A 15,075-nucleotide genomic window follows, 5' to 3' on the forward strand; every position below is an offset into this window, starting at 1 on the left:
AATCATTGTTAAGTTAACGTTACTGTTTGTCAGCCTTAAATATCTTGTTGAACTCTGAATATAGTTGAGATGGCAGCGGAGCCATGTGTTGTATTTACTGCCACAGAAGACAAATAAATCTCAGTTGCACTTTATTTTATGGTACACTGATAAGACGTAATAAACCGTACTTTGTATCTATTGTTTTTGTCTAATTTGTACAAATTAGACAAATTCTAGAATTAATATGGTCTTTATTTGACAGTAAACAAACACAGTGTAGGGGTCAATCTCTACTTTTATTCTTTGATTCACTCGTCAGGGCACCACCTCCTTTTTCATGTTAGAAGGAAACGTTTAATTGATCAGTCTCAAATTAATCCTAAATTCTTTTCATAACAGTGACCTCTGTCTGCTGTGCTCAAATGAAACCACAGCAACAACTTCTTAAGATAAATGAAGACATTTATTAATATAACAAAACATCGTAATAGTACATGACAAAGAGAATAATAAAACAAAAGAATAATAAATTTAAATCATAGTAGGAACACTGAATATTAGGAAATAGTGGCTCGAAGTGAGTGACTTGAACCTAACTTAATGCTATAACAACGGGGAATGCTAAGAGAGCTTCAGCTTATCTAATGAAATTATTTATCACTTTATTTTATCAGACATTAACCTTGATCACAAGGCCATGTTATGCCTTACTGTTGAGGAGTTTCGTTGTAGCTGATGTCGTCTCTGCAGGTCCGGATTGTGCAGGCTTTTTGGGCGGGGATGATGGACCAAGGGTGAAGCTGAGCAGTTGTTACTGGCTGAGCTCCCAGTCGACGTAGTGAAAGAGTCTGTCGCTGAGCTAGTGAGCCTGACAGATGGTAATTTCAGTCCGTGTGGCTGTCTAGTTTGGGCTGGCAACCAGAGGTCCGGCTGAGGTGTTGCTGTCTTCTTCAGAACAACGTGAGCCAGTGCTGAGTTCAGGCTTTTGCTGAGTCTTTGTGATATTGTTGAGTGTTGGAAAATTTACTCTGGCTGTTCTTACTCTTTAGTTGGCTAGAGTAATTACTTTGGTCAGATGAACTTCAAAAGGAAAATACTACATGTTAAAACGTGAGCTTTCTTGTTAAGAATTATAAAAGGAAATATAACTGCATTTCTCAATAAAGGATTAAAATGTGCTCATACTTGAAGAACAAAATTTATTTAAATTTAATTTAACAGATGTCTAAGTAAAACTCAAAGTAAAATAAAGACACAGTTCAAGAACTTGTTGAGGGCCAGCCTAAAGACATAAGAGATGCGTTTCAAGTCTTTATCACTTTCTGAAGTCTTGGGCATGTTGAAAAGTTTCACTTTAGTTTATGGTACAGTTCTGTTGTAATGTGTCACAGATTACCCTCTAAGAAGGTCTAATAAGGGTCGAACAGTGGGAAATAAAGATGCAATGTCCTGGTGGATAGTGACATGACATTAAATGGTCTGATGTCTTAACTGGTATGGGAGTTGAGCATTGAGGAAGCATGTACTATGCTATGTATTACCTACAAAATCCACAGGACTCCGGAGAACATCCAGGTGGGATGTATGCAGTAGTGTCCAGATGTGTGGACTTAAGATTACAGTACATTTTTCTCTTAATGAGCAACAAATGACCCTGCAAGAAAGTGAAATTAAACAAAGGCCATTCAACTCATATTTACATACATTTGGCTACTGATTCTTACAGCTTTGGATTGCTGGGCACATTTCAACAACAAAATAAATTAAAATAAATAATCAAAGTTTATACCATATCTGGTTCAAAAGTTCTGAGACACTTTTACTGCTCCATGGAATAAATTGCAGCTCATTCGTGTCACTACCATCAGCAAAATGTATCTATACAAAATTCAGGAACTCTGCTTTGCTTGATGGACTGCATAATTTATTTTTATTGTAAAATGTGGATCATAACATAGCCTACATGTACAGCTACATTCACAGTTTATACTGCTCACCCAGCTCTGCCGATCAGAACACCTCTGTCCGCCCTGACATCAGCCACACACCGCTCTCTCACTCACTCCTCTAGCTTACCATTAGCCGTTAGCTTGTACACTGCAGCTAAAACACGAGTGGTGCCTCAAACTGTCAAGACTGCTGTATAACACAACTGCTAACAAAAAGTTCTGTCCTTAACTTTTAAGCTACATTAAGTAGCTTTCCAACTGTTACATCTATGTTTCCAACAGATCCACCCCGCTGTAAATACATAAAAAAATTCCCGATCATTTGGCTCAGCGGTGGCTTGCAAAAACTAGGCTACACTTGCGGAGACCCTGAGTATATAGAGTTGAATTTTCAATGAAGATCAAATACAGTTTCAGACCAAGTGAATTAAATTTCATGTAATGTTATTACATTCAGTTTGCTGGAATTCAGCTCCAAAATAATAAATTTAACTTCAAATTATGCTATTCAGTGTCCTCTGTATTCAAAATGGAGAGCAAATCTGTCATTTCATGAACATGTAGTTGAGAAAGTCTGGATTGTATCACAGATATAGGTCTGGCTCCTGTGTTCTTTTGGCTTCCAGAGAAGGCTGTTCATGTTCACCAACTGACTTAATTTATTAATTGAAATGTCCCCGCCATAGCAAGGGGATTTGTAAAAGTGGGAATTGTAAAACAGAATGCTGTTTCCCTTTCAGGACCCTTTTTTTGTTGCTTAGTAGCCCTGGCATTCATCTCTTGTGTGGGAGTCATTAATTTAACTTCATACACTTTGTTTAAATAGTTTTACAGCTTATTTGCTTTTTTTTGATTACACTCAACTCAGCTCACTCAAGCTTACCAACTGACACATACACACACACACACACACACACCTGTACAATACACACCAGCATGTACATGTACAAATTCAATTGTACACATATACTCTGCATACACATCATTTCCACTTTCTGCAATACAAATCTGCAGTGTGAAAACTGTGTGTGGCTCTGAATGTGAGCTGTCAGAATGTAGATTTTTTATGCTGTAATGTGACACAAACCTCCTCCCTCAGAGTGAAGGAAGCTTTGGCAGGCTGATGCGTTACACACACATGCACACATACTTTAAATGCAAGTAGAAAAACTGTTTCCCATGAGAAGACAGACTCCTTGGAGGAGGAAGATGGGGGATGCTCTGTCATGCATCAATGCATCATGCATACACAAACACAGGTGTCCACCCTTCTGAAATACATTTATCACTGTCACTTACACTGCAGTATAGCATTAGGGTCTTACTGAAAGGGGGCTCAAACCCTTGTATCCTGGTTGGTCTCGTGTACAGCAGCCTTAGCTATATTTAGTAGCCAAGGTCCTCAGATGTGTCATGATTGCTATCTTCTTGTGTTATGTAACACATTACTGGAGACAAAGTCTTAGTATTTTGACCCTGCTTGTGTTGGACTTTGTGAAGATGGTCAGTCGGTCTGTACATCCAGCTCTTAATTCCTGAGCAAGATATCATCAACTATCAGTGGTGGAAAGTAACTAAGTACATTTACTCAAGTACTATACCTCAGTACAATTTTGAAGTACTTGTACGTTACTTGAGTATTTCCATTTGATACTACTTTATACTTCAACTCCACTACATTTCAGAGGGAAATATTGTACTTTCTACTCCACTACATTTATTTGACAGCTTTAGTTACTTTTCAGATGAAGATTTGACACAATGGATAATATAACAAGCTTTTAAAATACAACACATTGTTAAAGATGAAACCAGTGGTTTCCATCCTTTTTGGCTTTTGACGTCTTACAAAAAGCAGTGTGTTGTCAGGGTCACATTTCAGATGTCTATGAGTTGTTAACAGCTCCACCAAATAGTGATTTTTCCCTCTAAACTTCTCACATGCTTTCATTTCAATAAATGTTCAAATGATCCAATATTTCACCAGAAATCAAAGATTAGAGAAAAAGTCCAAAAACTGAAAACAGATTTGTGTATCAGCACTTTGTTTTTTCTTCTTTCCTCTCCCATTAATCATCTCACGATCCCTCAGATTTATCTGCTGACCCTTTGGAGGGACCCGACCCCTAGGTTGGGAACCACTGGACTAAACTAGCTAACTGTATGTTAAGTAGTTGAAACTAGCTCCACCTCCAGCAGCTACAACAGTAACATGCTGCTTTAACACTGATGCTTCAGTATTAAGTTTTTCTTGATTGCTTACACACTTTAACTGGGCCTATTAACTAAACACCCGAAACTATGACACCATCTTCCAAAAGACAGACCCATTTCCCAAACCTATAAACACTATTCCCCTGTTTTCACTCATGTGCTCATTTAGAAAGCACTGGTATTCGATATCATTAACTCAAGTCAAGTCATCACAGCTGGAAACCAATTAACACACAATTCTCCAGGTGGAGTCAAAATTGTTCACACACCAATCAGTACCAATATAAACCAATCCCACTGGTTTATATTGGTAAATACATGGCAATTATTTTGCTGTATTCTATGTTTTTTTTTATCTGTTGCATATTTTTACTTTTTCACTCAGTTTCAGTTTATTTTACTACAGTACATTGAGGAATTAAAAAAAATGAAAATGTATATTTTTCTTTATGTTGTGTTCATCATATAAAGAGGTTGTTGAGGGGAAAACCATAAGTGCCATTATTCATTTTACGTTTGTGTTTTGAATTGATCTCATCAGTGTGTGATGCCTATTTTGTAGTGTTTGTGTATTTGATGGCTTTTGTGTGATGTCTGAAGGTAAAGTTTGGTTTAGATGTAAGATTTCATGGTCTTGAGTGGAGAGTTTGGTTTTGACATGGAAGTTTGAAGTTTGTGAAGATGAGTGTGCAGTTATGCATTTGTGTTTAGGATTTTGGGAAATGGAGCATACTTTCAAGAAGATGTGTCTCAGGAATCGAGAAATATTGTAATAATCCAAACCACTACTTTTACTGCAATACTTTAACTACATCAAGCTGATAATACTTACGTACTTTTACTGTAGTAGGATTTTCAATGCAGGAGTTTTACTTGTAATGGGGTATTTTTATACTGTTGTTGCCAGCCTGCCATGAAACATGGCCTGAATATTTATTGTCCCTAGAGGATGATGATATATGGATTTGGTGACCCCCTAACCTTTCCTCACTACCAGCAGGAAAATATGTCCCCTTGTCCAACACTTAAGTAAATGAGAAGATATCTAAATCTATTGGCTGGATTTCCATTAAATATGGAAGAATAAGAGTTCATCATCCCCAGATTATATAAGGTTTTTATCGAGCACCACCCTCAGACTAAATTGTCAATTATCTCATAAATTAATGGACGGATTACTGTAAAGTTTATAGAGTGCCTTCATGTTCCCCAGGGGATAAAGCCCTTTGATTGTCAACCCTCAGAATGAAATGTATATTTTTAGTCCCATTACTATTACAGTTTTTTACTATTGGTTCAATACTGAGTCCGCATCTCAAAAACTTTTCATGCAGTCAACTTTACCAACACACTGCTGGGCACAGCTGCTCATTTTGCACACAAAAGCAAATCTTTCCAGCAGACACAAACACAAGTCGTGTCAGAGCACACTGAGATAAAAACACTAACAGATGATCTTTTTATGGCAGTCAAAGTTTAATAACTTTTATTGTGCATAAGTTGTTTTTTAATGGTTGATAGTGTCAGACATATGTATATTGTATATATGTAGTTTTTAGAGGTTGATAGTATTAGCAATGTGTATATTGTATAAATACAGTCAGATGTGTAGCTCTCTATAGAATGTACTACAGTATATCTACAGGGACAAGTCATAGAAATGCAGCAGGAAAGCTTTCAATGGGCTTTATTTCTGAAACCAACGTCTTGTTTTTTGGTTGAATATAGATGTATATCAGTGTGGTTATGATTCGGCAGATTGCTGTCTATATGAATACATGTGTACAGTGTATATACAGTATCTGAACATAAACTGAAGAGTTTGGAAGCGTGTAAAATGTTCTGTATATCCACAGAGTTTTGCTGCTTGTTCGTGTTTGAGTGAGAAAAGTATTCACAACATTTGAGGCTGTAGTCACTGAATGCTTTCTGTGTGAAAACTATGCAAATGTGTCACAGTTTGCTCCATAAATGTTGCTGTTGTGTGGACTATGTGGAGAGTTTTGAAGATGTGGACTCAGAATTGAACCATGCAGGTAACCAATTGTAAAAAAAACTGTAAGGCTCTGCAAATACCAACATTGTCAATATGTTGTCACCTGCTTCGAATGTTATTGCTCAATTGAATGGTGTTATCAGTGGTTATCAGCCTCAGATATGGGTTAGAAGGGGCCTGCTACACCTGCTAGTAGGTTCAGAAAGCTGTTATCATCTATTCATGTGGTTGATCACTGATCATCTATTGATAAGCTGGATCACCGCAGGGACAACCCCTATGTAAGTCTGCGTCCATGTCACGTGATTGTCATGTTTCCTTCAGCGAAAACAAACAAAATGGCTGCCATTCCTGTTATTCTCAGTGGAAAGTGCGATATTTTAAGATTTTATTTTATTTTTTTCAGCATTGAAATGCATTTTGATAACATTTCTAGCAAGAAATTTGCATTTGATTTTCATAATCTTTGTTCAGTGAATGTATACGAATGTATATGTTTAGTATGTTATTTACTGGAGAGTACAGGTTCATTCGACTGCAAATAAACAGTCACCTGAACCTCTATGACTGAAAACTCCAGTCATGGCTTCATCTTTTCATCTCTTCATCCATACTTCTCAACGTGTAAAACTGAGCTAACTTTCTTACATTAAAAAACATAAAAAATGTCTACATGACAAGGTTGGAATTAAAATTAGTGTATATAATTCTTACACGTTCAAACTGCTAAAACGATCATTTAATTCATGGAACTGACTATGATTTTATATATGAATTGGATGCTCATCAATGCATCTTCTATTGAATTCTCTCAATACCAGATTTGCTGTTAGGTTAGTATCATGCTGGGCCCACAAATATGTAATTGGTTGAGTTTTAATGGACTGGGATAGTGGACAAATAGTCTTAAGGCTGACGGAATAAAGACCTCTTCTTTTACCTCATTAAACCTTTTGTGGGAAATCTGAGACAATGTTTAAATTAATTTTTTTTTTCTCCTCTCAATCCTCTCTTTGGCCTCTGTCTTTATCTTTTATCTATCTTTATCTGTCCCTCCCTCCATCTCCCTCTTTATCTCTCTGGCATAAACCTGTTCAATACTACAGAAGAATGACTGTCATAGGCATTTATTCTATAGAGGCTAAATAGATCTTTAAAAGGATGTATCCCCTCCCTCTCTATCTCTCTCTCGAACTTCTATATTTTGCACTGTGTGTCTGTATATATGTGTTCTCAGGAATATGGACAATTTCCAGACCAGCTTATAAATATTCATGATGAAACTGGCTGACTGGCTCCGGTGCCAAAGAAGACCATGTAAAATCCCACCTCTGTTTCAGCAGCCAAAGCACATGGCAGACAGGCTTCTGGGTTATTTCCAGAACTAGAATCACTACAATTGTTATTTCTTTCCAAGAAACATCCCTGAGTCACCACTGTTCAGTCCAACCAGGAATTTGCAACCTAACAGCAAATCTGGTATTGAGAGAATTCAATAGAAGATTCATTGATGAGCAACCAACCTACAAGAAGTGTCAACACATCAAATATCTTATAAAACTTATGAAACAGTGCACTTGTATACATCAAATAATCTACCTTACAACCTCAGTTACAACTCCAGGAGAAGTTAAATCAAACCTTGACCAAAACAAACCACATTTTCTGTAAATACATTCATACTTGAGGCATTTTATGTCCCCTGAAGTTGTCTTCTCAGGCAAGAAGTTAAGCCTTGGGTGTGTACAGCCCTTACAAGCTCTGCAAACCATTAGCTAGTACTCATCTGATTCACCACAACACCAAGGATCTCAATAATCAGAGTCATGTATTATATTTGTTAAAATATCTGTTTGTATAAATGTGAAATATGATTATCATTTCGAACTGTTTCGGAGATGATCTCATTATATAACCATTGTTATCCATATGTGAAGTACAAGAACTTGCTGTGTATTTGTGTTTGCAGCATGTTTATTGTAGTCTTCTTTTATTCAGTCTACATCTGGAAGAGACTGAGTTTAATTTGCTCTTCAACTAACCTGCATCACGTTTATCTATCTATCTTTTCAATTAAATAAGTCCCGGAGTCTAAAAGAAGCACATAATAACAATTTACCATCCTTCTGTGAGCGTAAATAGGCTGAGCAAAAAACATTCAGTGTAAATGTCCTGTCCGTCTGTTTTGCTGTATGTCCTCTCAGGAATCGCTGTGATCTGAACAGTGAGGATCTGAATCGTCAATGGTGTAAACCAGACCCCGTCCTCAGTCCAACCATCTACCATACCAAGGGCTTCCTGTACTATCTCAACAGTATAGGACGAACTCCACTGGTGAGTCCCTCTGCGGTCTCTTTAGGTCTAGTTTTGGTCTGGATAAAAATTAAAATTCTCTTTTTGTGCTGGAACGATCTCATACTAATCGGAGCCTACCCCTGCAATAACTATTATTTCCTGATTCCAGATGCAATGCTGAACAATTAGAGTTGATTTTCAAATCAATGGGAACCTAATTATCAAGAAAATTAATGCCTGATCATTTCAATTTCCCCTCACAATACCTGCAGCACATTATTGAGCCAAACACTAAGACTAACAGTGTGTGAATGTGTGCTGCGTGCCGTTTGTAAGTGTGTGTTTGTATGTGTCTTGCTGAAACTGAAATGTAATGTAATGAGGCTTTAATGAGAAAGACCTATAATGAATTGACCTTGATTGGCTTATTTAATTGTTCCAAATTAGAGTGGTGAGGTTGTTTTTCAGGCTAATTTACATAATTAACTGTTGCTGTAGACTGACATAGGGTGAAAAACATGTGAACTTTCAATCATCAAGGATTTGTTAACCTTTTCACTGCCTGGAGATTTGCATTTGAAAAAACACAATGCTTAGAATTGCATAGCTTTAAGCAGAGGAACCTCTTGTGGTCGCAAATGATGGCTGTTGTCTCTCAGAGGCAAAGGAGGAAGTAGTGTGATATTAAAAAGCCATGAAACCTCTCAGGGAAGTAATCAGGGTGGACAGATCAACAAAGTGTGTGACTTTGACACAGATGTTTACATACTGTTCCTACCAGCTGTCAGCATTGAGTTCTATTAACCATGACCATGATCTTTCCCTAAACTAGCAGCACCTCTATCAGTTATGACAACATTGTACTCAACAAAGTAACTGAGAGAGAGTGAGTAGCTGGGACAGAATAACTGAGTAGCTGACACATAAAACAGTTTATCTAGATTATCTAAAGCAGTTTATTTGGAGGTTAAACTGAATGTGAACACACCTAAAATGTAAATTTTAATGATAGCACAGGAAATTGTGGTAAGGACAGTACTGTAGGCCAAATCTGAAGCAGGAAGTGGGTCTGAAAAGTGTGACAGACAAACAGTTTACAGTAAAACTAATAGTTTGGGTAATCACTTCCAAATCAGTTTGACTGACTGCTTGTGTTTCTCGACCCGTTGGACCTATTTTTATTTGGCCACATTTGGAGATCTTACCAATTACTCTGGTGAATTCAGTGTTGTTTGAAGAGAAATGATGGCCAGTGCAACAGAATAAAACCCATGCAGTAATAAGTTCATAGTTTTCCTTCATTCAAACAGTTTTATTTTCACGATCTTATCCCCGACTTTAACCAAGTAGTTTTTGTGAGTAAACCAAACAAACCTTGTGGCAGATCAGAAAAAGCTTATATCAATCCTTTTTGCATTTGTGTCATTTGTCATGATTTTAGAAGTCAATGACCAACAGAATTAGACCTGCAAGCAAGTATACTGAGGACCAAGCATGCTCTCCAGTGGTGCTCACTGCCAACCCTGTCTCTTAGAAACTGTGTTTACTACTACATTGCATCAGAAAGAGAGAATGTTGTTAATGTATCTGGCAAGTTGCAAATATGTTGATACTTAATGTATATCTAAAATGTTAAGTAACATGATATTTCTTGTTTTTTGCAAATGATCTGATCTTGCAGTATAATATCTGATAGTAACTATATCATTGTTGATCTCTTTTTTTGGTCTTAGGCTCTGTCAGCACTTGGTTAAGGTTAGGGAAAGACCATGGTCTTGATTTAATACAGAAAACACACACACACACAAAAGGTGTGAATAAACATTAATCGAGGTTGTTTCAGTTATTTAGTTTGAAGGACTTTCTGAGTATTTTACGACAGATTCTGCCCTTGAATCACCTAATCTGCCCAAATCTACTATGTTTCTGACTGATGATGGTTAGCTTGTATCTTCCACAGCTGGCAGGAAGTTTCAAGTTTTCAAGTTTCTTTTATTTATTTAGCAAACAGGTTTTGCACCCAAAGACAGGCGTATGTATACACATACAAGCATAAAGACATATATGTGCATAACACATAACTGTAAAAAACAGAGCAAGAGTAAAATAGGAATATTTTAAGCACAAATTAAAACCCAAAAACCTGATTGAAATAAAAAAGATTAAACACAGTTAAAAGCCAGAGAATAAAAATAAGTCTGCTTGTAGAGCATGTTCTACAAGCAGAGTTTATGCTAGCACAAGTATTTTAGCCAACAAGGACCTAATGGGAATTATAAAGGCTTTTAGACATGTCAGTACATGTTGATGTTATAACATTTTGTATGTGTAACATAACATCTACATCCACTGGACATAAACAACCATAAACTACAGTTAGCGATTTTGTTTTCTCATATTCAAAGATGTAAACATTTGATTATGGCCATTCTTTCCGCCGTGTGTTCCAGACAAACCTTTGTTTCTCTCCCTGTGCTTGTCTGTCAGGTTTTCTGTGACTACCATGGCCACTCTCGAAAGAAGAATGTCTTTCTGTATGGCTGCAGTGTGAAGGAGACTCTCTGGCAGTCTGGCTCTACTGTTGACACTGTAGGGTTGAAAGAAGACCCTGGATATAGAGTAAGACACATGCACACACACAACCATAGAGGCTTCAGTTCAAAATGCTGTGTGGTCCTCTCTTTATGTCCCACTGCTGCATTTGCAACAGTTGCAGTTAAAGGTCTGAAGCCATGGAAATGGCTGAACAATGTCTGCTACTGCTTCTGCTGTGGGTTCTAAATGTCTCTCTCTCTCTCTCTCTCTCTCTCTGTCCGTCTGTCTGTCTTCTCTAGACCCTTGCAAAGACTTTGGATCGCATCTCACCGGCATTCTCTTTCAACAGCTGCAACTATTTGGTAATAATAATTAATAACAGCAGTTATAATGATGATAGTAATAGGTTCTGTCATCCTAATCATTATCATACGTCTGAATTAATGTCTTTGACAATTAGCATAATCAGTATGTCTGTAATAATTTTGGTTTTGGTATATGAATGATCATTATAATCCTCATCCTTATTACATCCTCATCATACTCATCATCCTCATTGTTATCATCACCATCAAAATCACTGTTATAACATTTAGTGTATATCCATGTCAATCCAAATGAACATTGAAACATGTTCCTCCTGTTCATACTGACCATTAGAAGATCCCCTCATAATGCACTTACAATGGAAGTGATGGGGACAAAATCCACAGTCCTCCTTCTGTGAAAAAATGTATTTGAAAGTTTATCTAAAGCTAATATGAAGCTTCAGTCATCCAAATGAGTCAAATCAAGTAGATATCTTTCAACATTACAGTCTTTTTTAGTGCCAAAGTCCCTCTTTTTGTTACTATACTTCCACCGCAGCTCAACAGGGAAACACTGTCTGAGGAAACACAAAGAGGGAATTTGATGCTAAAAAGACTGTAAATGATATCCACTTGATATGACTAACTCAGACTGATGAAGCCTCATATAAGCTACACATCAACTATTAAATGCATTTTTGCACAAAATGACTGTGTGGACACTAGGGGTGTGTCTGAATAGAAATACTTTAGTCAACAAAGCACAAATAGTGGGTTTTTTATGAATATTTGTTTCATACAAGTATTTCAAATTTATTTGTTTTCGAGAAGACAAAAAATGTCAAATACCATCGTGCAGGTCAGTTACATTGCTATCTCAGTATCTCTCCTCTGCTCCACTGTTATGTCTATCAGCAGGTGTCAACAAGGGGAGTCACATCCACCTGCTACATGACTCACATTTCCTTATTTGGACATCACTCCCAGAGTTGGGGGTGTTCCCCAGAGATAAAGCTGAACTACTGACACAAGTAAAGTGCTACAAGGGACTCTCCATAACCTGTTGTTCCCCTTCTCCTTTCCACAAAGTTAGGTTGTAAAAAATAGGCGATAAATGAAAAGTGAAAAGCAAGAATCACTTTTGAAGTTCTTCCTTACATGTTACAAGGTGTGCTGTCTCTGTGTTATGGGCGTATTAATAGGTAGAGGTCTGTCTGCAATGAGGCGATGAGTAAAGTTTTAGTTCAGTAGTCAGCGCAGTCGTCTATGATCTGGGAGACTGCAGTTCAAGACCCAGTGTGGGGACCTCCTTCGTAAGGTAGTTTATTCTTAAATACGTATTGTAACATTTTAATTTTCTAAAATTGAAAGTGTAATAAAAACAAAAATTTTTAAGCCTCTCTCCACTTTTATTCGAATACAAATACAAACAAATCATTTTTCTGCCTCAACAAATACAGATACAAATACAAATACTGGGCTCTCTGTACATCCCTAGTGGACACACTGTGGATTTTGGCCTCCACACTTCCATTGAAAGCAACTTTGAAAGGGATTTTTTAATATCCAGTATGAACAGGAGGAATGATTACAGCGAGGAAAACCTCTTTCACTGTTACTATGGACACCTGACTGTTGTTTTAAGACACTTGAAAAATTGTGATTCTATCCTTTAAATATCATTTACATCATATGGGCTTAATTCATTTTTACCTGTATTCTGAATTTGTTTACAGTAATATTACAAAACAACTAATGTCACATTAAATCAAATCATATTTGAGCTTTTCTCTTTTTGACTCCAGATTAATTTCTAATTTGAACTCATCAGGTGGAGAAGTCTCGCTCTTCCACAGCCAGGGTGGTTGTTTGGAGGGAAATGGGCGTACTGAGAAGTTACACCATGGAGAGTACTTACAATGGGTGCAATCAAGGAATATACAAGGTGTGTGCAATTGTGATTGTGATTGTGTGCAAGAGCCCCAAAGACATCCTGTCAGTCTTAAACATTTAACATCTCTCTCTCTCTTTCTCTTTCGGGTATAATTAAGTCTCAGGCTGATCACTTGGCGGCCTCAGAGAGCATGTATCTTACTGTACTGTAGAGGTAGCCTCCAGTCACCAGTTCTAACTGTTATCTTAACTGTTAACTGAGCACATAAAACTGCAGCTATAAAGTGTCTTCAGCATATTATAGAGTAAGTGCAAAAGCCCAGAATAATTAGTCTAGCTGCTAATAGCAATGTGATGATAGTTATAAGTAAAAAGGACAAAACACATGAGGAAAAAGCGATCTGTACAGAAAATAACATTCAGAGGAACAACGGAGTGAACATTTGAACCAAACAGCATACAAATATTTGGTTGCACTGGTGTCATATTCTGATTGCATCATCAAGGACTCAACCTCTTCACATTAATGACCGATGTGTTGATGCAGCGTGGAATTGATTTCTAACTTATGAATGTAGGATAGGATAGGAGAGGCAGACTAAAAGCCAATCAACACAGAGTTTTGAAGTTTTGAGTTTTTTTAAGGACACACAAGAGAGAGAACATGTGGGTCTTAAGTTTGGCCTTAAACGTGTCTACTGAAAGGGAACACGTAATTCCAAAAGGTAAACTGTTCTAAAGTTTTGGGGCAGCTACAGCAAATGCACGGTCACCCTTACCCCTCAGCCTCGATCGAGGGACAGCAAGGAGCAGTTAGTAAGAGGATCTCAGAGATCTGGTGTTGGAAAAGGGCAGACGAGCTCTGAGATGTACTGGGGCGCCAGGCTGTGTAGAGCCTGAAAAACAAATAAAAGGACCTTAAACTCAGTCCTATACTTGACTGGTAACCAATGCAGGGATGCCAGTACAGGTGTGATGCTGTCTCTCTTCCTTGTACCAGTTAGTAGCCTAGCAGCCGCATTCTGCACTAGCTGCAAGCGAGACAGGGATGAGTAGCTAATACCCAAATAAAGGGCATTACAGTAATCCAGTCGAGAGGAAATCAAAGCATTTGTGACAGTCTTCAAATCAGGAAATGAGAGGGGCGGTTTCAGTTTAGCAATGTTTCTTAGCTGGTAAAAACAACCTTTGACAACAGAGTTAACTTGTTTGTCAAATTTTAAAGCTGGATCGAAAATGACACTAAGATTTCTGGCATGGGTATGAAGGTTAGGGGCCAGGGGCCCTAAGTGATTTGCTATACCTACCTCTACGTGAAAAGTGCCCTGAGATGACTTTTGTTGTGATTTGGCGCTATATAAATAAAAATTGATTGATTGATTGATTGATACCCCCACTGGAGTTGGAGGGACCAAATAAAACCACTTCTGTCTTACTAGCATTTAACTGAAGATAGTTTTGTGCCATCCAATTTTGTACATCCTGGACACAGTCAAGAAGGGACCTAACTGCGTTATTATTGATATCACCAGGTTCTAATGGGAGGTATAGCTGTGTATCATCTGTGTAGCAATGATAGGAGATATTATGTTTATTGAAGATGGAGCCAAGAAGGAGCATGCATAAGGTGAATAAGATGGGCCCTAAAATGGATATCCAGATGACAAGAAGTTGGCTTAGTGTGTGTGACTGTGTCTATGATATGAGCAAGGGACACAGGCTCAAATTTGCTAAGGACAGCAGAACATGGAGGGAAGACGGGGGCGTTGTAGGCAGGAGGTGAAATAGCAGATCGGATGTTATCGATTTTACTTAAGTTGAGAAATTCATCGCAGGTGATTGCGGTTGGCAGATGACCAGTATCAGCAGGGTTTAGGACAGAGTTAATTGCGTCGAAGAGTAC

At 37.7% G+C, this 15,075-nt stretch overlaps 1 protein-coding gene across 1 annotated transcript in view; it reads left to right on the forward strand.

Moving 5' to 3' along the window:
- The window catches only part of LOC137182449 (cytosolic carboxypeptidase 4), a 218,276-nt gene that overhangs the window by 173,561 nt on the left and 29,640 nt on the right, over nt 1–15,075 (forward strand). The window contains exons 22-25 of the mRNA XM_067588662.1: nt 8,346–8,475; nt 10,924–11,055; nt 11,271–11,333; nt 13,111–13,224. Coding sequence (XP_067444763.1) covers nt 8,346–8,475; nt 10,924–11,055; nt 11,271–11,333; nt 13,111–13,224 — 439 coding nt within the window. The remainder of the gene's footprint in view (nt 1–8,345; nt 8,476–10,923; nt 11,056–11,270; nt 11,334–13,110; nt 13,225–15,075) is intronic.

The sequence above is a fragment of the Thunnus thynnus genome, chromosome 5, assembly GCF_963924715.1.
Source record: "Thunnus thynnus chromosome 5, fThuThy2.1, whole genome shotgun sequence".
In the NCBI taxonomy this organism is placed as follows: Eukaryota; Metazoa; Chordata; class Actinopteri; order Scombriformes; family Scombridae; genus Thunnus; species Thunnus thynnus.